Consider the following 26,230-nt stretch of genomic DNA (forward strand, 5'->3'; position numbering starts at 1 on the left):
CTGAGAGAACAGCTGATAAGCGCGGCCACAGCGCAATGTATTTGCACTTAGCCAGTGCCTAATTAGAAAAGATTAGTTTAGTTAAATTATACACACGCTTCGGACCAGAATATCTACAAGTGAGTGAGCAGGTAGTCCATAAGTGCAGGAAGTGCGTGTTAGGGACAACAGGCGATGCGAGCAACACGTCGCCCGCTGATGTAACCAGAAGTCGGCGTTTGAAATAGGTGCTTTGATTGGTAGAGCATCGCCATAAAGGATGCCTGGTTGCAGGAGTCAAGGCAAGGAGAGGAGAAGAAAGAGCGACTAGTGCTAGACCCCAGTCCTAGAAATTGGGTCCTCCCAATTTCGGTGGTCTAACAATTTCATTTCGAGTTGATACTGTTTCATAACGTGCCCCCAAAATATTTCCTATTGCCCAGTTTATGGCCACACGTGTGCTGTGAGTTTAACCTTTGACTGGTCGCGGCGGAGGTGGCCTGATGCGCCAATTGTAGCGATGACTCAAGTGGGAAGAGCAATTAGCTAAGTGTATATGCACAGTTGAAAAAATTTCGATTCCATACATTTCACGCTGAGTAATTACTTTTGTTTATACACTTCCAAAGTTTGAGGGCTAAAAATAAACCCACAAAGCCGCAAACTTGCTGCCCCTCTACTGCATAAACAGTGCATCCATTTCCATAGCATTGCCCAACGCCGGTGTACCTTGACCGCGACGGGTGATCCTTAGTTTTGAGGAATACAATACAACCGACTACTTATTGGGAAATGGCTTTGTTCCGTCTGCAGTGGCTTATCAGGGGGCGCGCCCCGGGACCGCTTTGATCGTATCCCCCATCGCAACAGTAGAATAAGCAACGACAGAACCCGCTCCTCCCCCAGCCCCCAGCCCGTACTTATGGTTTCTACTGGCGATATCTCTATGCGATAAATGATAAATATATCCGTATTTATGCACGATCGGGTATTTGTTCCCCCAAAGAGCTTACAGCAGTTGGCATTGACTTACAACACCGCTCCGAGTGCCCCCAAGCACTCGATGGCGCTGGGCACTCATATGGCAGTGGAGCGCCTTGATCGCCGTCAGTCCACAGAGAGATTCGTTCGAGTGAGCTTCGCGTTTGGCGCTTCAGCAAACAGAAAACAGAGAGAATATCCAAAATACGCAAGACAAAGCCACACGAAAAAGTGAAAACATAGAAAAGTTCGATTTCTGTGCCAGCAGGTGCTAACAATAACGGTAAACATGTCAATCAATTTTTTTTTTGTTTCGTCTGCCCATCACTCTGTTATCAGTTATACAATAGAGAGCGGAGAGCGTGTGCGAGGGAGAGAGAGAGCCATGTGTGGATATGACCTACATACATAGGAGAAGACGTCGCGACGACGCTCCTCTAACCTGTCCTACAGCATCATCAGCGCCCCTTCTGTTTGTCCCTTTGGTGGAAATAACTTGGGCTTGTCTTAGCTTCGACTTACATTTCTGTGATGCGTGCATTTTGGCTGTGGCTTACTTTGCTTTTGCTTTTGGTTTGGCTTAGTGTTCTCTTTTACAAAGTTTTGGCTGTGCGAGGGGAAACTTTCTCCACCTGATTACTACTGTGTCTCTCTCACTCCCTGCCTGTCTGTTCATTCACATTCAAACCAGGGAAATCATCAGTTTTGGCCCCACTGTTGCGCAGCCGCCGCTGCTGGTTTCGTCTCCGACTTTGATGACTTCTTCAGCCACTGCTCCGAGCAGTCGGCACACACACGTCTGTCGCAGCTCGAGCGTGCAACAAGTTGGCTGTGCCCTCGTTCAATTTGTAAGTCGCAGCGCATTAAAATAATTCGAAACCGTTTACACCGCATTGCGCAGAATATCCATTCGAGTGGTGAAAGTTTTCCAAAACAGTGGCAATGGGAATGGAAATTGGATCGGTGGATAGGAGTTCACCATTAGATTTCAGTCACTAATTCTCTCCCCTTTCCTATTTCTTGCAGAGCTCAGGAAAAACAAAAGAAAACCAACAAATATAACAATATGGCAACAAACTGGCCCGAAAACGTTGGGATACGCGCCATAGAGGTGCTCTTCCCCTCACAGTATGTGGACCAAACCGAGCTGGAACAGTTTGATGGCGCCTCCGCGGGCAAATACACAATCGGCCTGGGCCAGGCGAAGATGGGGTTCTGCTCGGACCGCGAGGATGTCAACTCCCTGTGTTTGACGGTTGTGAGTCGGCTGCTTGAACGGCATCATATCAAGCACACGGAGATCGGACGGCTGGAGGTCGGCACTGAGACGATCGTGGACAAGTCCAAGTCGGTGAAGTCGGTGCTGATGCAGCTGTTTGCGGACAGCGGCAACACCGACATTGAGGGTATCGACACCACAAACGCCTGCTACGGCGGCACGGCGGCGCTCTTCCATGCCATCAACTGGATCGAATCGTCCAGCTGGGACGGGCGCTATGCCCTGGCCGTTTGTGCGGACATTGCTGTTTATGCCAAGGGCGCAGCGCGCCCCACTGGCGGCGCTGGCGCCGTCGCCATGCTGGTGGGACCAAATGCACCACTGGTCTTCGAGCGAGGCCTGCGGGCCACGCACATGGAGCATGCCTATGACTTTTACAAGCCAGACCTCAGCTCCGAGTACCCCACGGTGGACGGCAAGCTCTCAATCCAGTGCTACCTGTCTGCCCTAGACACCTGCTATCGCTTGTACCGCCAGAAGTTTGAGAAGCAGCAGGCAAAAACACAAGGCGGGAAAGTGGGCCTCGACAACTTCGATGCCATTCTGTTCCACACGCCGTTCTGCAAGCTGGTACAGAAGTCGGTGGGCCGCCTGAGTTTCAACGACTTTCTGCTGACCAGCGAGGGGAAACGCGCCGAGCAGTTCGCCGGACTGGAGCGCTTCAACAATGCCACCCTCGAGGGCACCTACTTCGACCGCGACGTGGAGAAGGCCTTCCTCACGCAATCGGCCGACGTGTTCGAGGCCAAGACCAAGAAGACGTTGCTGCTGGCCAACCAGGTGGGCAACATGTACACGCCTTCCGTCTACTCGGGCCTCGTCTCCCTGCTGATCGGCGTTCCGGCGGCGGATCTAGTTGGCAAGCGCATCGGTGTCTTCTCGTACGGCTCTGGACTGGCAGCCTCCATGTACTCGATCAGTGTGACTCAGGATGCCGCGGCCTTTGAGAAGTTTGTGGCACAGCTGGACTACGTGCTGCCGCTGCTCAACTCACGCGAGAAGGTTGCGCCCGAGCAGTTCTCAGAGCTGATGGAGGTGCGCGAGAAGAACAACCATGCGGCTCCATACACGCCGACGGGCAGCGTGGGCGTCCTATTCCCCGGCACGTACTACCTGAAGGATGTGGACTCGCTGCATCGGCGAACATACGAGCGCACCCCAACCATCAGCAATGGAGTGCACTAACCCACACCCTCTGGCCCTCACTGGTTTGGTTACTACTCCGCGTCTGGAGCTACCCAACTTGACAATAACTTTCGACTTAGCCTCTGTATCTGTATCTATAGTTGGTAACTATTTACGCTCGTACCGAAGCGTGCCGGGTGTCTTTTTCTTTACCTCTTAGGAAAGTTTTAACATTTGGATTCTAATTGAACTTATAGTCTTTGGCCAATCACAGATCGTACATACATATATATTATTTATACAACGCCTGAAAATTAACATTTCATTAAGTCGGGCCTTATTTATGCCACACCCAAGTGGAAGCACGCCAGCGAATTCTTCTTTTTAACTAGTGTCGGTACTAAAATCCATGCCTATAAATGTACAATACAATACTAAGCACACACGAAATTGTTTTGAAACAATAAAAATGCAGGAAATCTACTTCGTTACAACGAAGTTTATATACACTTGCACTTCGACGACCAGTAAAATATTATTTATTTACTTTGCAACTGACATATGCATACAAATATGAAATGATTCATTTTTGTGGATACCATAAAAAATATATAAATTAATGCAAATTATTCGACTTCCTACCGACAGTATCTGGCGAATTGATATTTTAGTGTATAGCATGTTAAATGCGCCCAGAATAACAGCGTATTAGAACGCAGCAGCGCTTCTTTTTAATGATATTAATCAATTAACAAATTTAAACTCTATAATGGAAAATCAATGTAGAAAATGCAAAGGGTAGTTGTGCACCCTTTTATGGTTTCATACCTGATTTTCATTATCAAAATTAATTTAATTCTCTTCTTCCATCGCAAAGAAAATAAGTATTTTTTAAAACATTGGTATAAGAGCATATTGGAAGCAGATGGATGGCAGATATGGCTCAGCAATTGAATGATTTGCATATCATCAAAGGGCAAACCCGTTCAGAGTGCTGTAAACTTATAGAAAGTTACACCTGTTGGAAGGGAAGACAAGAAGACCAAGAGATTAAAAGCGTGTGCGGATGAGCAGTTTATACAGAGACTTGCCATTCGGATTAACGCGCGTGATAAACTGGTTGGCTGGGCGGAAGACGCCCAAGTGATTTTTGTCATCGTAGAGGTCCTGTACATCGTAGCCTGCGGTATTGTGTAGTTCGAGCTCCTTGAGTGTGAATACGATTCTGTAGGGAGCACCATCAGCGCGTCGGCTGACAAAGGCCACGGCATAAGAGTGCTGGTTATTGCTGACCACCGGCGTGATGGGTCTGCTCCAGACTTCGATCTGATTTTTTGACAGGATACGACGGCCCTGGATGCCCAACTCATCTTGATCCACAGCAATCACTTTACTGGAAGGCGGAAGACAAGGGATTAGCTATTACATCTTCAAATCCTCGAAGGCTGAACAAACCGATTCTGCAGAATATCCTTGATTTCTGGACGCACCACGGCCAAATCGTTGGACATGATCAGCGGCGCTGCCATAACGGACCAAATGGCCATTTGCAGCTTACTTTGATCGTAGCTCAGTCCGTAGTTGCCCAGCAGCAGCATATCGGGATCGTTCCAGTGGCCTGGCCCAGCATGTGGTTGGATCCTATCCTGGTTCTTGCCAAAGTAGTCCATAATCTGTGCCACTGACTCGAGCGAATCGTCGATGTCGTCCCAGTTGCGCCACAGGTTGCAGTGCTGCTTCAAGGACGTATAGTCGGGCATTTCTCCAGCATCCTCCTGGTAGGCGGGCCAGCTGCAGGAATAGACCATCGGGCGGCCAGTCGCGTTGAGCAGACGTCCGAACTCTGGGTATCCCACGGCCATATCGCTGATGTTGGCATAGCAGCCATCCAGCTTGACATAGTCCACGTCCCAGTCGGCAAAGGTCTGGGCATCCAGTTGCATGTGCTTTATGACTCCAGGAAAACCAGCGCAGGTGTTCGTGCCGTAGTCCTGGTACAAGCCGAACTTCAGTCCAATATTGTGTATATGATCTGCAAGAGGATTCAGTCCGTTGGGGAATCGCTTCTTGTCTGCAACTAATTTCTTGGTCTTGTTGTCGCGGTTCTTCTCCAGCCAGCAATCATCGATGATGATGTACTCGTAGCCAGCATCGGCATAGCCCTCGGACACCAACAAATCCGCATGCCGCCGGAACAGCTCCTCACTGATAAAGAGGCCCGTGGAGGCAGTTAATAAAATTTATGTGAAACGGTAATCTAAGCTGCTTTTCGTTCTACCTTATGCACTCGTTTGGATATAGCTTACAATCTGTTAGGCAGCGGAAACTGAAAGTAAAAAGTCGAAATTATAAAACCAATATCATATGAAGATCAGTCACTTACCGCTCCCAGGACATCCAGCCCATTGGTGGCCTGCAAATAAACACTTTAGAATGAAAAGAATGGAAGAGAAAACCGCGATGGCTTACGTGAGTGCCAGTCCATTGTCGAGTCCCATTCCGCCGTGCAGCAGCAGCAGAAGGAGAAAAGTCCCCAAAAAGACGCTCGACGTTCTGTACATTCTGAATTATGTGCGATGACTAAGTCCTGGCCTGTGGTACAAATTCACGAATTTATAGATTTTTGTGTGCACTGGGTGGGTGTTGGGGCACTCTAGATAACATTGTTTGCCCAGAAACCTACTTGTGCGGGAACAGAAGGTTGGATACACTCAGACGCGGCAAGTGGCTAATTGCTTTCGGAATACTCCACTCAACTGATTGCACCTACCTCCTACTAGCGTGGAACAAACGAAACTCAGCAGGCAGGCAGGCGGCAGCGAGGCTCTTATCAACATTAAGTACGAGAACGATTGACTTGCAGCGGCCCCAAGTTCACAGCGCGATCCAGCTTATCACAAAAGAGCCCGAACAGCAGCTTCTTATATGCTTTGTTGTTTAATTGTGTGCTGTTTGCCACCTAAACTGTGCGACACAACACAGGAATATGTCTCCAGAACGTAGATTGGATTCTCCACACACACGCAGCATACATACATGTATGCTATTTCGGCGAGTGTGAAGTGCATTCTCACTGCACTCCCGTCATTGTAATTAAATTCTTGACCTAAATGTTGCCTTATCAATGCGTCTTGCAGATACCGAAGTTAACAAATTAAAACATTCTTGCTAATCATGTTTGTTTTCTTTTTGATTTTGATGCACCGTTAATGCTGTAGTGGTTCGGAGATTTGAATATACGCGGATCAGGTAATTCGTCTTGAGCCAACGATTTGCGGCTAAAAAATACCATAGATCAAGCAGCATTTTCCAGCACTAGACTCCAACATTTAATAGCACTAACAAATCTGGCGTGTTTCGTTTGACTACAAGAATTTAATTTAATATTGATTTTGCTCTTCAACTAAAATGGCATTCCAGTTACCTACAACCACAAGTGCACCTGCAGCTGCAGGTTCTTTCTCGTTCGGCATGAATGCTCAAGCGCCAACAGCAGGCGCGGCCGCTGCGCCCGCTGCAAAGCCAGCATTTTCTTTTGGCGGCCCAGCCGGTACCAACATTGGCGGAGGAGATGCTGTTAGCACAAAGGCTCAGGCTCCGCCACCATTTAGCGGATTTGGTTTACCTGGAGCATCCACGGCGCCAGCCCTCTCGCTATCGGCGCCATTGGGCGGATCTAACACAGGCGTAACGTCAACTGCTGCCCCGGCGGCCGCCACAGCTGCAGCGCCAACCTTCGGAACGGGCTTCATGGCCCAGCCCACGGCAGCTCCAACACAGGCGACCTCCGCTCCCAATACGGGACTGATTGGTGGTCCAGCAATCGGTTTGACGACAACGCCAAAGAGCACAGCCGCACCAACAGCCGCTGTTGTGGCTCCTCTCACTGGAGTGGTGGCGCCTGCTGTAGGCACCGGCGGGGCATTTGCCAATTTAACAACTGAAACGAAGACGACGGATTCGTCGGCAGTTTCGAATGCTTCGCAATTGTCGTACAACCAACTGGAGGAGCATATCAACAAGTGGACCCTGGAGTTTGAGGAGCAGGAAAAAATATTCACCGAGCAGGCAACGCAGATCAACGCCTGGGACAAGTTACTGATCAGCAACAACCATAAAATTATCGAATTGAATGATGCCGTGAAGAAGGTTAAGAATGATCAGCAGGTGCTGGACCAGGAGCTCGAGTTTATCGCCACCCAGCACAAGGAGCTGGAGGAGAGTCTAGCGCCGCTGGAGAAGGAGTTCGTCGCCCTGCCAAGGGTCGACATGGAGCGCAACCAGACCTTCCTAATGGTGGAGAATCTGGACACCCAGCTGAAGCAGATGTCCGAGGACCTGAAGGAGATCATCGACAACCTGAACGAGACCAGCAAGGGCCAGGACAACACAGACCCGATTATACAAATCGGCAAGATCCTCAACGCCCACATGAGCTCGCTGCAGTGGACCGAGTCGCAATCGAACAACATCTGCAAGAAGCTAGACGACATTGGAAAGATCCACGACACCCAAAAGCGCGACGTCTTTCGTCCCCCTTTGAACTAAAGTCTACTTTTTAAATAAAATAAATGATCGCTGTAACTATATATAAAACTATATACTTTCAGAACAATATGGGGGTAAAAGTGTACTCGTAAAATGTTGAAAAGAACATTGTTTATGGCTAATAGCCTTTGAAGTATTTAAGTCTAAAGAGGGGAACTTTCTTGCCCTTGGTGGCAAAGGCTAAGAAGCTGCTTTGCGGTGAGAAAGCCATTGTATTTACGAAGGAAACGTTATCGTTCTGGTCCGGGAAGTTCGAGTAGACGGTGGCGCTGGGAAAGTGGGCCAGCTTCACGGCATTCGGTGCCAGGTTGGAGCTCAGGGCCAGCAGCTCCGAGGAGTGATTGAATTTAAGGTCCGTGATGGCCGTGCGCAGATTCATGAAGCGCTTCTCGGGCGTCGGTGTTTTGGATGCGAAGATACTCTCGTAGTCGTAGACGTTGACAACACCCTCGTTGCTGCCTGTGGCCAGTAGGCGTTGATTGGGGGCCAGCTGTACACACTGTCCGTTGATGCAGCCGTCGTCAGTGAAGTAGTGCTCGATGATGTTCTGTCGCAGCGACAGAATGTTTATATTGCAACTGGAGCCGCAGCACAGCACACGCTTCGAGTCGGCCGTCCAGGCCAGTCCTCGCACGGCACCCTCTTGCTTGAAACTGTGCAACAGCTCGTTGGTGTTGGCAGTCAACAGGTGGACGGCCCCGAACTTGCCAGCCACCGCGATGTACTTTCCGCAGGGCGAAACCTCAAATCGATGCATTGAGCGTATGTCGCCCGGCAGGTACAGCTTGGACTCCTTGGCCTCGAGCAGATCGTAGGCGTAGAAGTGCGATCGGACTGATCCGAAGAAGGCTTTGGTGCCGCATGGTGCGATGCGGGAACAGAGCAGGGGATAGTTCTTGAAGCGCATGCTGTGAAGCTTCTCGTTCTTTTGTCCGTCGACCGTGTAGATGGTGGCCAAGCTGTTCTCGCCAGCCACCAGAGCCGCCGTGCTTGTGGGATGGAACTGCACGCTGGTGACGAATCCTTCGCAGTAAGTGGCCCGGTTCAGATCCTTGACACGCTTAAAGTTTAGTGACTTCGGACGCAGCTCGCGTTTCTTGGCCTTGTGATCGATGAAGCCAACTGTTTTAAGAAGCTCTTCATCCGATGAGGAGCCAGAGTCCTCGTTCTGCTGCTTTTCCGCCCATTTCGGCTGGTTCAAGGTGTGCTGGAAGCGCGCCGTCAGATACTCTTTGTATGACTTATCCTTGCGCAAGTGTGTCAGAGGTCCAGTGTGCCTCGTGGGACGCTTAACATCGCCCAGCTGTATATCGTCGTCGTCCGAGTCTGTCCAGGCCGCCTTCCTTTTGCTTGAGGACTGCTCCGCATCGTTTTTACCATCAGCAGCGTCTTCGTCATCGCTGTGGTTCCACTTCTTGCCCACGGACTTGGCTAGGTTCGACAAAAACTTCTGCTTATCGCCGAAAATCACCTTTTCCATAGGTACTTCCACATATGAAGGCTCAGGGACCGCTGCCTGCTTTCTGTTCTCTCTGGCGGCAGGTTTACGGTTTCCATTCTTGGCATAGACGGCCATAAGGTCTTTGAGCTCCTCCAGGCCATCGCTGGACTCATCTGAACTCATTTTGGCAGCTTTAAGCAAAGTAAATGAACACTCAAAATGTTTGCAAATTACACACGTGCGGCGCGATCAGTGTGACCGCCATTGATAACAATATACCGAAACATACCATCTCATTTGAAAAATATACCGTAAATATACTGACGAATTCAAGTTCTATTTTACATATTCCTCGTTTTTGATCTTCCGTGGAATATAACTAACTTAATAGAACCCTCAGCCCTGTCCACATAATTTTATCCGATTAGTGAATCAATTTTCTACTTGACTGGCTTATTTTAACTACTTTCTTTTATTGGATCTTGTCTGAAAAAAGGTTTTAGCGAAATAGGTCAAACAAAAAAAGGTTTTAGCGAAATAGGTCACACAAAAAAACGAAAGAGGATAGTCGTTCATATTGTTAAATTTTTATATTCCGTTGACTAATTCTAGCTAACTAACTGGTATTATGTTGCCACCGGTTATTACCGATTCATCCCCGATTCAAATAAATACCGAAATATACGGTTTCATTTTCAAAATATATAAAATTATTCATATTTCTCGATTTTGATCTTCCGTGGAATATTATTAGCTATATAGAACATTTAGCCATGCCCACATAGTTTTATCCCATTGATGAATAAATTTTACTACAAGATTGGCTTATTTTAAACACTTGCTTTTATTGCTATTCCATGTATTCTATATTCCTTTGAAAATTAAATTTAATAGATTAATGAAATTGATTAAATATACCACCATATACAGAAATACCAGAAGCGATAGTATCGATAGGCAAGCAAATCTAGTGTGGCCAAATCATGAAAAATAGGTTGTAAGGCGGCAGTTTTGAAGGCTGATAAATATCAAAGTGTGCTTTATCACTTGAAACTAATTAGGAAAAAACATTTTGATATTGTTCAGACATGGCTATACCTAGTCGACAGTTGATAAAGAACACATACTTATGTGTTAATTATAGAGGCTATAAAAGATATGAAAAATAAACTCCATGGATTGTACAAAATTGTATTATTGATATACATAAAATATGATAAATAATATATTCAACGTATTTTTTTACGAATTTTGTCAAATCCCGTGCATTTGTTCATGTGTCGCATAAAATTGGCTTCCAGTTTGTACAACATTCCGCATTTCTCACATAAAAATCGAGTCTCCGACTTAGCTGCTGTGCGTATCTTCTCTTTGGCTCGGATCTTTGTGGTGCAATCATTGCAGGCAAAGCGAGGACGTAATTTTCCAAACTCAAACTCGACGGAGAAAGGCTGCTTGCAGAAAATACACGTGAATACTTTTTTTATGGTAGCCGGAGTCTCCAGATCGAACTTTCCAGTCGGCTCTTGAGCGATGCAGCTTTTCTTGGGTCCCTCTAGTCCGGATTCCACCGCAGTGCCGATGCGCTTATCACAGATTTTGAAATGTGATTTGTCCTCCAGTGACTTCCGGTCCGCATGTAACTCGTTGCGGCGCTTACAGAAACGAGCGTGCACGATATAGGGTCCTTTCTGCATAAACTTGTTGCCACAGTATGAGCAGTGAAACAACGGATCTTCGGTGACGTTTTCCTGGATCGGGATATACGGCGATACATGCACGGTGGTAACGATTCCATTTTTCTCCTCGTTGGATAGCATTACGTCCATTTGAATTTCCATGATTTCCGAAAAGCGCTTTGCAATCGTGTGTGTTGCAAAAAGAAGAAAGTAGAAATTGGAAAGTAGAAAGTATCGCATCACTGAGTGTTGACAAAGAAAGAAAGTACTCAAAAGTGCATTCCAGGGCTAGACGAAAAGTACTCACTTGTTTTGCTGTCGGCTTTCCGGCCGTTATCACCCATCACCCTTGCTTGTGGTAATTCTCAGATCCTTGCTTTATGGCACGCGTAATTCGAGTCAAAATATGCAATTAAACAAAAACGTCTTGACTATAAAAATATTTGCATAACTTGGGCAAACAAATGTCGAAGCACGTCGTCGTCGTCAGAAGACGAACAAGAAGACGACAATGCTAAGTTGTTGTTGAACTTGTCATTATACTCACACACAGTCGGTGAAGCACACAAGCAGGAATACACGAGGAGGCAGCAGCAGGAGTTTTGCTTGCCCCTTGTCAGGGCGGTTCTCGCGCTAAAGTGTAGATTAATAGCCTGGGTGGGTGGTTGTCTGGGGGAGTGTTCTCTCTGGCAGAAATCAGCGCTCGTAAAATTTACGTAAAATTCATTAAGCGCAACAAAAGACGCTGACGCTGGTGCTGGGGCTGGGTGCTTCGAACACAGAAAAACAGGTTGCCACCGAGCTGGCACAGGCACACAATCGTTTAGAGACAAAGCCTTGCATAGTTGATAAGGCGCGTGGTGCTCCGTGCCCTGAGGAGGGGGGCGTGGACTGACGGCGATGCCTGGTGATGGCTTGTGGTCCCGTAAGTGTCTGCTGGCAAGTCAAGCAGTGCGTCAAGCCCCACTGAAAGCAACAAATTTTTGTCATTTGAAAGTATGCGACGCTTTTGTGGCGTTATTGTTGCACCACACCATCATCATCATCCCCAAGATACTACTCACCCCCTCACGCTCTCCTGCCTGGGCTTCACTGCTGTGCAGCGAGGCGGAGCGAAGCGCAACCATAGTGCTCCTCCTTAAGTAGCTAGAGCATGTCGCAGATCCCATCCAGTCTGTCCAGGCTGTCCTATATCTGCGCCACTGCCAGTGCCAGTCATATTCCATTCCCAGTGAGTGACAGATTAGCGTGCTGACATTAAGTTTGTCCTTTGGCATTGCAGCTCTCCGCACATGGGCTTAAAGTATTGGCCCGGTCGTTCGCCGGCCCAAGCCCTGGCCATCATTGTGCATAGGGGCTCTGCCCTGGTGCTGCTATCCCCTGCAAATGTTGATAACGCATTGGCGACGTCTGTCCTGGAGTGGCCACACACATTACAGCATGTTGCGGTCGGCGTGAGTGCCGCGTGGGTGATGCGATGTCGGCGCGGTTTCTGCGGTATGTAATGTAATGAGTTTTACATGGCTTGCACCCGTTACCTACTTGGCAGCCATCACACCGGGCTTTGATTGTCCAGCCTGCACCTGATTTTTGGGCTCTGATGATCTTATACCAATTAACTTTTTTTTGTATGCGTTCGTGCACATATCGTTTCACGTGGTTTCCCAAGACTGACGAATTGAAGCTGCTCGATTGCATTAAAATCGAGATGGTTCTTTTGAACTGAAGAGAAGTGTGTACACACCAAATTGAAAAGTCCATGGAAAAACTATTGAAAGATGAGGTTAGAAAAATAAAATGCTTGCGGCCAGCGCATAAAAAAAGCAGACGCATAAAAAATTAATAAGCAGCCAGAGGCGATAGGGTGGACAGTGGCGAAGGACGCAGTGCTGTTGTTCTTGTCTATTTTATGCTGCTGCTGCCACGCTTTGACGACGGACAAAACCCTTCTGCAACGGCTGCGGCCCCCGCCCCTTTGCTTCTGGCGCTGTCCACTAGCTAGACAGAGACATCATTAATGCATAATTCAAGCGTTTGGCAGTTTTGTGCTCGATGCTTTCAATATTCAATTTGAATGCCGCCCAAAGCGATACAGAACGGTTTTGTGTCTGGCTCTGTTGTTTGTGCCTTTTTTCCTGTTTTCCCGGATTCTTCTTCTTCTACTCCAGCGCTTTCATGCTCGCTTATTTATTTGCCTGTGTCTCTTTCTTTCTCCCACACCACCCTCCACCCACCACTCCCCCACACCATACCTGCTGCATTATTCAGACTCGGAATCGAACAAAATGCATGATAAACAATTTCTAACGGGCCAGAGACAATGGCCGTTCGCTCACTTGTCATCCGGTGGTTGTTGTATCTGGGTATGCCCTTCAATATAGGGTATTTTTACTATAGGGAAGCGTTTTGTAACGCAGAGAAGGCCCCGTAAATTGGCTCTCAAACTATAAGCTGATTAGAGGTATCAAAATCAGAATTCCTGTCTGTTTTTATGTGTATATCGAGTCACTATAGAACTTTCTGTGTGCAAGAGTATTAAAAGCTTCTGTTCCCGGAAACTAGTCTTCCTTCCATGTTGTTATTGTACATATTTATATAGTATTTGCCGTCCTCGTTTGTGTTACGCCCCTCCTGGGCGTTTTTTTTTGTATCCTACCTATCCCACGAATGCCAGCAATCAATGGCCGCTCGACTCCTCTGTCCAACAATAGAACCTACCACCGTGCATGCGTTAGTTGTTTATTAAATATAAATGATTGTCACTTGCGAAACGAATCGAATCCGTACGAAACGAAATGTTGATAGTGATGATTGCTTGAATTTCATTGAGCTGGACAATTGCTGCAGGGTCACTCGACAAAGGTTCTTACTGCACTACCTTGTAAGTACTTTTGGTAGTTGTTGTAGTGCTGCAATTCCTTGTAATTTCTACCACCATTCCCAGAGGCTTTCGCCTTTACACGAGGATGATGATGACGATGACGATGACGATGACGCCTTGCCTTGGACATGTAAGGGCACTTTAGGCGGGCGCCAGTTTGACAAGTCATGCAATTGATATTGATATTGGCCATTTGCTCGTCATAAAATGTGAAGCGTCATGACGGCATCCCGTCAACATTGCCTTACCAAGCAAACGGACCACCGCCTCACCACCACACTGAATACTTCCAACTGTCCAACCATTCATCGGATATTGACCACAAAATGCCATTAAAAAATAATTACGAATTTTAATTGGCATTTAGTTCGGGGCAAAAAATGAAGTGCATTCAACATTAAATGTGATTATGCCGGATAGACGGGGAACTCTGTCCGGTTCGGTGAAGCGTGCTTAACAATCGAAGTCAATCGGATTACTTTCGACGCGTTTTGAACCCAGGCAAAGTTCGGCCGAATCAATTAACCTGCCATAAAAGATAACGATCCAGAGGAAGGCCTTGGACAGCGACCTGCAACCTAAATCTATTAGCTTCCATTTTTCGGAACAGGGTATACCGCAGTCGAGCTGCCTCTGCTATAGGCTTTTATTATTGATTACCTTATCGTTTTTCACTCGATACTGCATTATAATAATGCATGTGTCTGTCACCTGGCGCATGTTCTGATTGCAGTTAGTGGCATAGTACGCCACTTAAAAATCAATTAACATCACGCGGCAATTGATTGCATTCAATGGCGTCCAGGCTGGGCAGCAGTCCAGCCATCTAGCAATCCACTCATCCATTCTGATGGAGAGCCCTCCAAGCGGCCAATGGAGATGTCCACCTGCCGCCGGTAATCAGGGAATCTCTGAAATAGTTATGTATGTATTTCGTGTCATATTTATGCAATGGCTAACGATAATGGCATCACCTATGCGGCGGCAGCTTCGGTGCACCTCAAATTGTGTGGCAACATGACAACGCTGTCCGACTCACTTCCCTTATGCCCCAGTATTCCGCTTGCGTGCATGCCACCACACCACACACACCCCACAATATGTCCGCTTCCCACTCTGTCCGGTGGCACCCGACCAGTATGTACACACTAATTGCGGTATTAAAATAAACTACAATTGCAAATGTCGCATTTTATTTTCACAAAGCGGAAAGGGCGGAAAGGTGGAGCCGAGCCCCTCTGCTGTTGCTATTATTTGCTGTTGCCATTACTGTTACTGTTTCTGTTTCTGTTTCTGTTTTGCCATTTGCATTGTTGCCGACTACTGCCGCATTCTTCTATGTAATTGTGGTCCCGTAATGTGTGACAATTAAATCAAGTTCGAGGAAATTTGTGCGCCACAGCGAGAGATTCTCGCGAAGATGTATGGCCAAAGCCGAAATATCTGTCCCCTGCTCACATTTCTTTCTAGTTTGGTGGCAGGGGGGCACATAGCAAATATCACCCTATCCCGTACACGCCTCTGGCTGTAGGCTGTGCTGTGTATGGCATAATCATATTTGAGGCTTTCCCGGAATACTCGTATTCGTGCGACTGCAACCTCAATTGCAATTGGAATTGCCGTTGACCAGTTGGTTAGCCTGGCTCTCCTCCGTGGTCCGACGTCCACCCTTCCTTCACTCTTGCCCATCCATTCCCCGCCATCTGCCATCCTCTCTTCCATCGTCCGGAGTCCGCGTCCATCGCTGCCCGTTGTTCTGTTTGGTTGAAAACCACAAATTAAGCAGAGAAATCCTTGCCGTGCATGCGAACGATGGCGCCGCTGCAAACGCAAAAAAAATGAATGCATGGCGAATGAAATAGTGTAGAATAATAAATATCCTCTATAAAGATAGAATTTAATACTAGTATTCCCACAATTGTAACAGTTTTCGAAGAGAAGATAGAGGGCGGCCAAAAAAGTCTAGAACCTCTCTGCATTGGCTGTCCAGCTGTCCAGCTGTCCAGCATACCCTCTCCTTGGGCGACCAATGGGTGTGCAAAAAGAAAAAATCCAAGCGCTGGCGAGCGCCCACAAACATGCAACATCCCGACCTCAATGTATTACGATGGGGCGTGGTAAGTCTGGTCTGGGGAGCCAGATAAATGCCCGTTTCTGTTGCAGTTACTGTTACTGCTGCTATTGTCGCTGCCATGTTGCCACGTTGCATGCAAACAAGTGCACGCTTACACACACCAACACAGAGACAAGCACGCTGACACGCTGGTGCCCGCACGTCAGCGCTCTTGCGTTTATTTTCCGTTTCCGTCTGTCCTCGTCCACGTCGTCGTCCTCAACGCTTCTGCTGCACTTGATGCTACTGCCACTGCCACTGCCACGGCTACGGCTGCGTCTCCGCCTTCTCCTTCTGCTGCAGCACATCCTGCTGCTGTTGCGGTCAATTGCTGCGCTCAGATTGCGCGTTAATAAGTTGCTGTTTCTGTTGCTGTCACCATTGCAAGGACTTGCAAAAAAGCTGCAAATTCTGGGCATGGACATGGACAGCATTCCAGGGAAGCATTACGGCATCCGTAATTTCCATAGGATCGCTTTGCCATAGGATTCGACGCGTGGGCCACAAGGGGGGCTGTCCTAACAATTGCAACATAGTCAACCAGTCAATGACAGAATTATCAGCTTCAACAACATGTTGCTGCTGCTGCTGCTGTGACAACTACAACATCGCGCAGATAGCATCAGCAAAGCTCTGTGCCCCAATGGGCGACACAATGTTGTTGTCGCTGCTGTGGATGCAACAGTGTCGGAGACAACTTCACTCAACTCGAGCAGAAGTTTTTTATGTCCCCGACCTGAAACTAATAACCGTAATGCTTAACGTTTATTGAAAAAGGTAGCTGCCACCTGGTCACATGACCACCGGGCCACCGGGCCACAGGGCCACAGGGCCACCTGGGAGGTGTGGGAGGTGTCGGTGTCATCCCCGGAATGTCCGGCATTCGGACAGTTCATAAATATCTCCCAGCAGCTGCAACTTTTTGGCGTCGCATTTAATGAATGGAGAAAATAGAGAGCGAGACGGGCTCCAAGCATGACCAATTTCCCCGCATATCGCCCAGCAAATCTAAAAGTTTTGGCAACTCTCTGCTTCTTTGGCCGGCAATTTTTCCCTCACTTCGAAGTTTTTGGGGGCTGGGAATGCAATTTATCGTTAAAGAGTGTCCTGCCTCTGCTCCTGCTTCCAGTTCGGGCGGTCATATACAAATGGAGGCGATACATTATGCATAGGCCAGCATTCACATTCACTTTGCGGCGGAAGAAAAATGATCAACAAATGATTGACATCGGAGCTCCGCTCCTTCCCCAGGAAGTGGCGTTTCCTGTGCTAAACTTTGGCCAAGTGAAAAACTTGCTGTCAGCATAAGATAAGCGCCAGAAGTTAATAGACTTGTAGAGCAGACGCACCCACACACACACACACTCCCCCCCGCTGACCCCGTGGCAAGGTCTGAGAGTGAGGCTGAGTCCTCTCCCAAAAGTGGAATTTTATTTATTTGTTTGTCGTTTCGGCATGTGGCGCGTGTTCCCATCCGCCCCTGACAGGCATATAAAAAATAGTGAAATAAATAAAAATGTTATAGACGCCCACTCACAGGCAGAAGCAGCAGCAGCAGCAGCAGCAGGCGGTGGGTAGTGGGTGGAGCTACTGGTGGCTTATCAGCCAGCGAACAATTTAAGTTGTCATCCTGATGTGAGGGGTAGAAGTCTCCAGCTACTGGCCAGTGCCAAGCAGATGTTTATCAAGGGCCAAAACTTTTCTGTTTAACCAGACTTTTGCTTAATTCGAGCGTCTGTCTGTGGCCTGACCTGACCCTGTAGCTGTCCCAGTCCCTGCCCCTGCCCTATGACCTCTGTCCGATCTGGCTTTTCTTGGTCAAAGTTTAGCTCATCAACAAATGATGCATGGTTGTTGCTGCTGCTCGTATTGGTTCCGGAATGGGGTGTGTGGCAGACTGATTGACAGCTCCTTCCGCTTCCTTCGACTCCCTTGATGAGTGTGCGTGCGGGTGTGCGTAAGGGACCTGCTTATCAACTTACTTTCAAAGTCAATTTCAATTAATCAATTGTCAAGTATTTTGACAAGAGAGTTTATAACTCATTTGGAGACGCACGGACAGGCGGGCAGGATGTGTCTGCGGTGGCTTACTGCACACTGTACAGACACTCCTACGCTAGTCAGGAAAGCGGCAGCAGAGCAAACCCACTGACAAGTGTAAAAATGCAATCACAGAGGCGTGCCATCTTCATACGAGTACATTGTATGACCTAGGTTGTAGCTGTTCCTGATGATGTTGCTGCTGGTGCCGCTGCTGCTGGTGACACTGCCATGTCATCAGTCTCCCTCAGGCATGGAGTCAACCAGGGAGTCACCCCTCAGACAGGGGCCATCCCTCAGCCAGGGACAGTAACCCCTCCTTCATCCAGGAACACGCCTCTCTCTATCCAGAGGAAGCGACGCGCGTTTATGTTCTGTTATTTACAATAGCGCATTTTCACACATATTTTTTCAAAGTCAACAACATGATTTTCGCAGTCAGTTCGTACGCTGCACGACGTGTGCATAAAACCCAAACTCAGTGGCAACAATAGCGGGGCAACAACAATAGCAACAGAGAAACAACATTTACATTTTAAGTAGTTTTTAAATCGCTGCAGACAAACGTCAGAGTGTTGACAATTTATCATGCTCCCGTTTCACCCGCCCGCCCCCCCCCCCCAGGCATTACTCCCATTCGCTCTGTGGGGGTGTCTCTCAGTACGTGATGTACACTGAACTTGGAAGAAAACATGATCCACTTGATGTTGGAATATTGAAACATATAATGGAGATGTTTAAACTATTTTCAAACATGTAAACGATCTCTTTTTCATATACTTTCTTCCAGTGTATTGCAAATATCCTCATTTTTCTCTAAGTGTTCTGCTGGCAACAGAGCTGGTGCTAAGGCAACTGCAATTTTTGATTGATTGCTGTCAACAGAAGGGGACTTGCGCTCAGTCACGCACTCCAGACTCCAGACTCCTCGATCCGAATTCTTTTCCCCCGCAGACTACCGACTGCAACAGACTGCAACAGCAACAGAAAAGTTTTTACATGACCTCCTCCCCTTCCCCGTCGGGGGTTTTATGGGAATTTCATTTTAATTAATTTAAAGGCGAATGCAACTTATTGATTTATGTCGGCCACTGTTCTCGCACTTGCAAATGAGGCTGAAGTGCGCCGGCGGCTGTCCACTTAAAGGAAGAATACTCAATTAGCTCTGGCTGCGGATGAGCCGTACGATGACGCTACGGATGATGGCTGCTCCTGAGCTTTCGTTAAGTTGATTCCAGCCTTTCGGGTTGGGGCGGTCAAGTGTGTCAGCACATGGCTCTTCTGTCGGTGCGGTGGTGGAGCCTGTCACTGATGCTCACATATGCAAAATTAATTACTTCTGCCGGAGCTCCCTTCGAAAACATCGGCTAAAAGTTTAAGCTGGAACGCATTTTTACCCGAAATTCAATTGAAACTTTGCAGACGACAGAGAATGCGAATGCGAATGCAAATGCTAGTGCGACATGACTAATTTCCGTGCTTTCTCTCGTTCTCTTTGGCAAAGTTTTCATAAAGATGCCGATGCCAAAAGTTGCATGCCATTGAAGGATGGGAAGGAATTTATGAAGTGCCGCGCCCGCGGCTGATTTCACTTGCTTTCCACCCTCCACTTCGCAGTCACCCCCTCTTCACATCAATTGATTGTCCAGGAATCGAAAAATTTTATTTTACTTGAGTTTTTCTTGCATCCATCCAATGTCCAATGTCCAGGGCCATGGCCATGGCCACGGCCACTTGAAGCGCATTTTCTGCGCCATTTCAATTCCGACTTCTGGCCCCTAGCCTCCCTTTGGCTAAAATGTACGAATTACGGAGTATTCCCTGCCCTCCGTGGCAGCTCTAGCTCTCCCTTTCGCTGGTTTGATAAATTGTCTGGAAATTACAAATGGACACAGAGGCCAATAGCTTTTAGGCCAAGTTCCTCTTGTTCATCTCGGTTTTTGGGTTCTGGGTTCTGAGTTCTGGGTTCTCAGCACTCGGTTTTTGGGTGGGTGGGTTCGGTTCAGTGGATGGGGCAGAAAGAACATTTATGGTAATTTAAAATAAATGTGTGGCACGGAATTGGGGGCAGCATTCGCATTCGGTTTTCAGGAAGATCCTAAGGAGAAGGCGCTTCCTGTCTATTTACGCTGATTTATGGCCGAACATTGTTGACTCTTAATGGCAAATGTCGACAAATTTGCTTTAATGGTCAATATAATAGATGTTGCTCTGCTGTTTTGATTTATGCCCCGGACCGGACCGGGCAGGACAGAGTCGCCTCTGAGCAGTCTGTCTACATGAATTTTTATTTGGATCTGGCATTGCACCATCAAACAAACACAACACACAAAATTCATTGTGCAAAATGCCCCAAAATCTATGCCGGTGTGGGCCCCTGGTACTCGGCGCGGCGAACCGGTGAGTAGTGATAGCATCCGATAGAATTTCGATTCTATACCATTTCGAAAATATCTGTCATCAGGGCTGTTTACTGCTCCGGGCCGCTGCTGGACGCCGTACAGAGGTCAAACATGTTTCCGGACTGCAAGACTTTCGTGGACATGAAGAGCAAGTATTCGCCGGAGAGGGTGCTGGCCGACTATGAGCTGTTCCGCAATTGCCGGAAGAACGATGGTTCCTTCCAGTTCCTGCAGATGTTTGTAGAGGTTCGACACAGTTCTACGCGGGCACATTGCACATATATTTATTTATCATATATATATATTTATCATTTATCGCTTACAGAAACACTTTTTGGAGAAAGGCACCGAACTGGAGCAGTGGACACCGCCCGACTGGAAGTGTGAGCCGCCGTTCACCAAGAGAATTGCCGATCCGGATCTGAGGAAATTCGCGGTGGACCTAAACGGCTTGTGGAAGGTGCTGGGCCGGCGCATGAAGGACGAGGTGAAGGAAAATCCAGAGAAACACTCCATCGTGTACGTCCCCAACCCAGTGATTGTGCCGGGCGGCCGCTTCATTGAGTTCTACTACTGGGACTCACTGTGGATTATCCGCGGTCTGCTGCTCTGTGGGATGCACGATACGGCCCGGGGCATGATCGACAACTTCCTCTCGATAGTGCGACAGTACGGATTCGTTCCGAATGGAGGGCGCATCTACTACTACGGACGCTCGCAGCCTCCGATGCTGATACACATGATGAAGTCCTACGTGGACATAACCATGGACGAGAAGTACGCCATCCAGTCGCTGCCGCAGCTCGAGACCGAGTTCGACAACTTCATCGAGAAACACCAGGTGCAGGTGAAGGGTCGCACCATGTACCACTACAAGGACTGCTCGACGGGACCGCGACCGGAGTCGTATCGGGAAGACGTGGCCAGTGCGGCGGACTTCTTGAGCGAGCCGGAGAAGGAGCGGCACTACACGCAGCTTAAGTCGGCCTGCGAGTCTGGCATGGACTTTAGCTCGCGCTGGTTCATTGCCAGGGATGGAACGAATCGGGGCACGCTGAAGGACATCCAGACCACGTCGATAGTGCCGGTCGAACTGAACGTGATCCTCTTTCGCAGCGCAAAGATCCTGGTCGAATTCAATCGCAAGGCGGGCAACACCGCCAAGGTGGAAGAGTACTCGGACATTGCCTGCGGCCTCGTGAAGGCGGTGCGCGACGTCCTGTGGAATGAGGAGGCGGGCATCTGGCTGGACTACGATCTGCTCAACAACAAACCGCGGCCCTACTTCTCCGCCTCCAACTTCTCGCCGCTGTGGGCCCGCGCCTATCCCCTGGTGGACACTGAAAAGATCGCAAGGGGCGTGATGAACTACATCAAGACGCACAAACTGGACGACTACCCCGGCGGAGTGCCCAACACAATGAACAAGGAAACCGGCCAGCAGTGGGACTACCCGAACGTGTGGCCCCCCATGATGTTCATGATCATCGACGGGCTGTACAATCTGGGAACGCCCGAGGCCAGGACCATGTCCGAGCGCTGGGCTCATCGCTGGGTCAAGAACAACTACGAGGCCTACAGCCAAACGGGCTTCATGTTCGAGAAGGTGAGCTATCCTTCCCTCAATCCTGCTGATGATTCCAGCAGTCCATGTCCATCCCTCGCTTTCTCTTTCAGTACAATTGCGAGAAATTTGGCTCTGGTGGAGGTGGCGGGGAGTACCAGAATCAGACGGGTTTCGGCTGGACCAACGGCATCATTCTCGAGTACCTCTTCAGGTATGGCCAGGAGCTCTCCCTTGAGGATAGCAGTGATGTCCATTGCAAGTGCAAGGCAGGAAAAGCGAGTAAAGCAGGCACAGGAGGCACTTTAAGTGACTGCCCGGAGACAAGTGACGCACGAATGGACCCGAAAAAGAATTACATCATCACCAGCGAGAACCATATCGACGCCTGTAATAGCCCGTTTCTCAGCCCGATTTCAAGTCCGGGTACCAGTCCGCATAAAGCAGTGGACGAGACATCCAATCGGATGAAACAGTCCCTCGTGGCGAACATAGTCGGAAATCCAGTGGTTCCCAGTCCGAGACGATCCACGGGACGATCAGTGCTTCCCATTTCAGGACGATCGACGATCACCAGCTATCCACAACTAGAGGAAGCTGCTGCGGGCGAGTACACTGAGCATGTTGTTCCTCGGGAGCAAGCCTCTGCTATTCCTTACATTCGAGACCAGTCGGCTGCTATTCCCAGTCCCGGACGATCTACGATACCTTCTCAACCAGGATCCAGGCTCCCTTCCGTTGCTCGAGCACAAGACACTGATATTCCTCACAGTCGAGAACAATCCGCTGCTTATCCTAACACTCGAGAACAGTCCGCTGCTATTCCCAGTCTCGGACGATCTACGATACCTTCTCAACCAGGATCCAGGCTCCCGTCCGTTGCTCGAGCACAAGACACTGATATTCCTCACAGTCGAGAACAATCCGCTGCTTATCCTAACACTCGAGAACAGTCCGCTGCTATTCCCAGTCTCGGACGATCTACGATACCTTCTCAACGAGGATCCAGGCTCCCGTCCGTTGCTCGAGCACAAGACACTGATATTCCTCACAGTCGAGAACAATCCGCTGCTTATCCTAGCACTCGAGAACAGTCCGCTGCTATTCCCAGTCTCGGACGATCTACGATACCTTCTCCACCAGGATCCAGGCTCCCGTCCGTTGCTCGAGCACAAGACACTGATATTCCTCACAGTCGAGAACAATCCGCTGCTTATCCTAGCACTCGAGAACAGTCCGCTGCTATTCCCAGTCTCGGACGATCTACGATACCTTCTCAACCAGGATCCAGGCTCCCGTCCGTTGCTCGAGCACAAGACACTGATATTCCTCACAGTCGAGAACAGTCCGCTTTTGATCCTCACAGTCGAGAACAGTCCGCTTTTGATCCTCACACTCGAGAACAGTCCGCAGCTATTCCCAGTCAAGGGCGAACCACGATCGAGTACATTAATTCTCCGGAGCGTTACATTCGAGAACATAGCAGTGCTGTTCCCAGTCCGGCACGATCTCCGACGCTTACAGTTGAGAACAATACAAATAAGCTGCTAATCCTTACGGTTGAGAACAATAACAACAATAATGTCATTCTTAATCAACGACAATCAAGGAACGCGCCTCAGGCTGTTCCTCGAGAACAAACCAATGGTACTCAAAGTCCGGGACAATCACCTATTCAACGAGAATCCGGCATCCCGTCTCCTGTGGACTACACTGCTTCTACTGATCCTTACAGTCCGGAAAAATCTGGTGTTGATCCATACGATCGAGATCAGTCCACTGTTGATCCTTACAATCGAGAAAAAGTCGCTGCAGATCCTTACAATACAGAACAGCACTCTGCAGATCCTTACAGCCGAGAACAGTCCACTGCAGATCCTTACAATCGGGAAAAATCGGCTGCAGATCCTTACAATCGAGAACAGTCCACTGCTGATCCTTACAGTCGAGAAAAATCAGCTGTTGATCCCTATAATCGAGAACAGTCCACTGCTGATCCTCACAGTCGAGAAAAGTCAGCTGCAGATCCTTACAATCGAGAACAGTCCACTGCTGATCCTTACAGTCGAGAAAAATCAGCTGTTGATCCTTACAATCGAGAACAGTCCACTGAAGATCCTTACAATCGCGAAAAATCGGCTGCAGATCCTTACAATCGAGAACAGTCCACTGCTGATCCTTACAGTCGAGAAAAATCAGCTGTTGATCCTTACAATCGAGAACAGTCCACTGCTGATCCTTACAGTCGAGAAAAATCAGCTGTTGATCCTTACAATCGAGAACAGTCCACTGCAGATCCTTACAATCGGGAAAAATCAGCTGCAGATCCTTACAATCGGGATCAGTCCGCTGCAGGTCCTTACAGTCGTGAGCAATCTGTTGCTGATCCTTACAATCAAGAAAGATCCGCTGCAGACCCCTACACTCAAGAACAATCAGCTGAAGATCCTTACCCTCGAGAGCAAGGCCCTGTTGATCCTTACAAACGACCACAACTCTGTGGGGCTCCCAACTGTCCAGGACAACACAGGATCCTGGCCGCTATCCCGTTCACTGCTGCTGCTGTTCCTTACAATACCACTACCGTGCCTCACAGTAGAGAGCAAGACGATGCTGATCCCAGCCAGGAGCGTTCCCCGGTTCCTGTTCATCGAGAAACCAGGTTCGCTTCCTGTCACCAGAGTGACCCTCTTTCTGTGCCTCGAGAACAAGTCGCATCACTGGCTCACACCGCAGCTGGGGCACAGATGCATATGGTAGCACCCAACAGAGGTTCTCCCTGTGGGTGTGCAATCAACTCACCCCAAACTTCGGGGCTTCAGCAGAGCGCAGAAAGCGTTGGCCCCCAACACAGTAGAAGCCATTCGGGATACGATGGTCCAGATCCTCCACAAGGCTGCCCCATCTGTCCGCACTGTGGCGGCATCCAGGAAGAACCGACCGTAGACTCTAAGGCAACAAACCAGCCATCGGTAACAGGTATGCCAGTGAAGAAAGTGGTGCCAGTTAGACCAGTGAAGCCAGAGATGCCATCGGATTGTGAATGTGAAACGCCGCCTATCAGTAGCACCAAGCTCCCGGCCGTCAAGCTGTTCCCACTGGCCGATCCAAAAGACACAGATTGTCCGGAGGAATCCAAGACCGTCGATACGTTGTGCTGCGGTTGCCCCATTGACCCCAAGTAAAAATCTGACCAAAAACTGTAAAATTCCAAATTTCAATCTCAATATAGACACTGCCGAAAAAAAATGCATTTTGAGTATTATTTTTGTTTGATATTTATTATTACTAATTGCTTTAGTATTAGCCACGATGCCATCGGAGTCGTCTCTAAGCTCGGAGATCGTGCAATATGCAATACCAAAGAGTATTCATTCAGAGAGTGATAGTGTCGCTTATACATATAGGGGAAAGGGTATTCAATGAAAGAAAGTCTGGAGTGAGAGTTTCGCCTAATTTCTTCCTCGACAAGCCATTCACAGCCCCCTACGGTTATCTTTATGGGCCTGTCAATATCTTTATGACACACAGATACACAGACACTGAGATATACATACAAATACATTTGGGGCAGGGACACATTTTGAGGGAAAGCGAAAGTCTTGTTTGACACAATTTCCGCATGCCCCAGCCAAGCCGTGCAACCCATCTCTTTCGCTCACTCCCTCTTTCATTCTCTCGGTCTATCCGGCCGTGTGGCCAGATGGTTGTGTGTGTGTGTGTGTGTTCATGCTTGTAATATTTGTGAACGAATCATTGATGTGTTCGCACAGACAGACAAACATACGCTCATCTGTTCACTGACTCATAAGCTCTCTCCCACACACACACACACTCACATACCGAACCGAACGAAAAAAGCCAGAACATTACGATTATGGAAGGGATACGGACTATAAGATGCCCTCGACCGTAGTGCTATACGACCAACTACCGGCTACAGCACACTACTTCTTTAATAATGTCCTATCTAGATGAGTTTTTGTATAGTCTAAATCAACACTTTTTCATTCTTCACTGTATAACATTTGGGACTGTGAATAGTACATGGTTTTCCCTACTTTTTAAATAATTTTGCAGGAATACAGCATACCTCTGAACTCCACGGGCATATGGGGTAAAAATACCCGCGCTCCATTACAACGGTTCCCTTCGCCACCGCTCGCTGACAGCGCCCCCCGCTGATGCGATTGTATGG

At 48.4% G+C, this 26,230-nt stretch overlaps 6 protein-coding genes across 10 annotated transcripts; 3 read left to right on the top strand and 3 right to left on the bottom strand.

Moving 5' to 3' along the window:
• Positions 1-10: 10 nt before the first annotated feature.
• LOC117185728 (hydroxymethylglutaryl-CoA synthase 1) lies at positions 11-3,896 on the top strand. Of its 3 annotated transcripts, none has more exons than XM_033391760.1 (2): positions 11-119; positions 1,987-3,896. In XM_033391760.1, exon 2 carries the CDS (start codon positions 2,027-2,029, stop codon positions 3,422-3,424), a length of 1,398 nt encoding a protein of 465 aa, XP_033247651.1. In that variant the 5' UTR covers positions 11-119; positions 1,987-2,026; the 3' UTR covers positions 3,425-3,896. The 3 variants fall into 3 exon arrangements, with proteins under 3 accessions (XP_033247651.1, XP_033247652.1, XP_033247653.1); XM_033391761.1 differs by lacking the exon at positions 11-119 and adding an exon at positions 1,084-1,243; XM_033391762.1 differs by lacking the exon at positions 11-119 and adding an exon at positions 1,652-1,808.
• On the bottom strand, positions 3,887-6,625 carry LOC108158768 (alpha-N-acetylgalactosaminidase). Of its 3 annotated transcripts, none has more exons than XM_017291395.2 (7): positions 6,135-6,625; positions 5,834-5,956; positions 5,748-5,777; positions 5,643-5,690; positions 4,820-5,569; positions 4,456-4,757; positions 3,887-4,382 (listed from the first exon to the last, which is right to left on the bottom strand). In XM_017291395.2, the coding sequence occupies exons 2-7, from the start codon at positions 5,923-5,925 to the stop codon at positions 4,351-4,353; spliced, it is 1,254 nt and encodes a 417-aa protein (XP_017146884.1). In that variant the 5' UTR covers positions 5,926-5,956; positions 6,135-6,625; the 3' UTR covers positions 3,887-4,350. The 3 variants fall into 3 exon arrangements, with proteins under 3 accessions (XP_017146884.1, XP_017146883.1, XP_017146881.1); XM_017291394.2 differs by having other exon boundaries at positions 5,834-6,043; XM_017291392.2 differs by having other exon boundaries at positions 6,048-6,624.
• Positions 6,626-6,685: 60 nt separating this feature from the next.
• Positions 6,686-7,963, top strand: LOC108158769 (nuclear pore glycoprotein p62). The gene has a single exon (XM_017291396.2). It carries the CDS (start codon positions 6,773-6,775, stop codon positions 7,910-7,912), a length of 1,140 nt encoding a protein of 379 aa, XP_017146885.1. The 5' UTR covers positions 6,686-6,772; the 3' UTR covers positions 7,913-7,963.
• On the bottom strand, positions 7,946-9,555 carry LOC117188238 (U3 small nucleolar RNA-associated protein 18 homolog). Its single transcript, XM_033391759.1, has one exon. The coding sequence runs from the start codon at positions 9,534-9,536 to the stop codon at positions 8,031-8,033; it is 1,506 nt and encodes a 501-aa protein (XP_033247650.1). The 5' UTR covers positions 9,537-9,555; the 3' UTR covers positions 7,946-8,030.
• A 910-nt stretch (positions 9,556-10,465) lies between these two features.
• Positions 10,466-11,469, bottom strand: LOC117185727. The gene is made up of 2 exons (XM_033391739.1): positions 11,340-11,469; positions 10,466-11,274 (listed from the first exon to the last, which is right to left on the bottom strand). The coding sequence occupies exons 1-2, from the start codon at positions 11,374-11,376 to the stop codon at positions 10,583-10,585; spliced, it is 729 nt and encodes a 242-aa protein (XP_033247630.1). The 5' UTR covers positions 11,377-11,469; the 3' UTR covers positions 10,466-10,582.
• An 8,882-nt stretch (positions 11,470-20,351) lies between these two features.
• Positions 20,352-25,281, top strand: LOC117188236. Its single transcript, XM_033391755.1, has 4 exons — positions 20,352-20,466; positions 20,531-20,714; positions 20,794-22,074; positions 22,146-25,281. The coding sequence occupies exons 1-4, from the start codon at positions 20,414-20,416 to the stop codon at positions 25,215-25,217; spliced, it is 4,590 nt and encodes a 1,529-aa protein (XP_033247646.1). The 5' UTR covers positions 20,352-20,413; the 3' UTR covers positions 25,218-25,281.
• The last annotated feature ends 949 nt before the right edge of the window (positions 25,282-26,230 follow it).

This window comes from Drosophila miranda, chromosome 3 (genome assembly GCF_003369915.1).
Source record: "Drosophila miranda strain MSH22 chromosome 3, D.miranda_PacBio2.1, whole genome shotgun sequence".
Lineage (NCBI taxonomy): Eukaryota > Metazoa > Arthropoda > Insecta > Diptera > Drosophilidae > Drosophila > Drosophila miranda.

What these genes read in the sequence shown, in the direction of transcription:
- LOC117188238 (XM_033391759.1), bottom strand. Translation starts at nt 9,536, where the DNA reads ATGAGTTCAGATGAGTCCAGCGATGGCCTGGAGGAGCTCAAAGACCTT.
- LOC108158768 (XM_017291395.2), bottom strand. Translation starts at nt 5,925, where the DNA reads ATGTACAGAACGTCGAGCGTCTTTTTGGGGACTTTTCTCCTTCTGCTG. An exon ending in GGCTGGATGTCCTGGGAGCG is followed by an intron (nt 5,691 to 5,747) that starts GTAAGTGACTGA and finishes TTTTACTTTCAG; the next exon opens with TTTCCGCTGCCTAACAGATT. An exon ending in AAGGATATTCTGCAGAATCG is followed by an intron (nt 4,758 to 4,819) that starts GTTTGTTCAGCC and finishes TCCGCCTTCCAG; the next exon opens with TAAAGTGATTGCTGTGGATC.
- LOC117185728 (XM_033391760.1), top strand. Translation starts at nt 2,027, where the DNA reads ATGGCAACAAACTGGCCCGAAAACGTTGGGATACGCGCCATAGAGGTG.
- LOC117185727 (XM_033391739.1), bottom strand. Translation starts at nt 11,376, where the DNA reads ATGGGTGATAACGGCCGGAAAGCCGACAGCAAAACAA. An exon ending in GAAAGCCGACAGCAAAACAA is followed by an intron (nt 11,275 to 11,339) that starts GTGAGTACTTTT and finishes GTCAACACTCAG; the next exon opens with TGATGCGATACTTTCTACTT.
- LOC117188236 (XM_033391755.1), top strand. Translation starts at nt 20,414, where the DNA reads ATGCCCCAAAATCTATGCCGGTGTGGGCCCCTGGTACTCGGCGCGGCG. An exon ending in GTACTCGGCGCGGCGAACCG is followed by an intron (nt 20,467 to 20,530) that starts GTGAGTAGTGAT and finishes ATCTGTCATCAG; the next exon opens with GGCTGTTTACTGCTCCGGGC. An exon ending in TCCTGCAGATGTTTGTAGAG is followed by an intron (nt 20,715 to 20,793) that starts GTTCGACACAGT and finishes TATCGCTTACAG; the next exon opens with AAACACTTTTTGGAGAAAGG.
- LOC108158769 (XM_017291396.2), top strand. Translation starts at nt 6,773, where the DNA reads ATGGCATTCCAGTTACCTACAACCACAAGTGCACCTGCAGCTGCAGGT.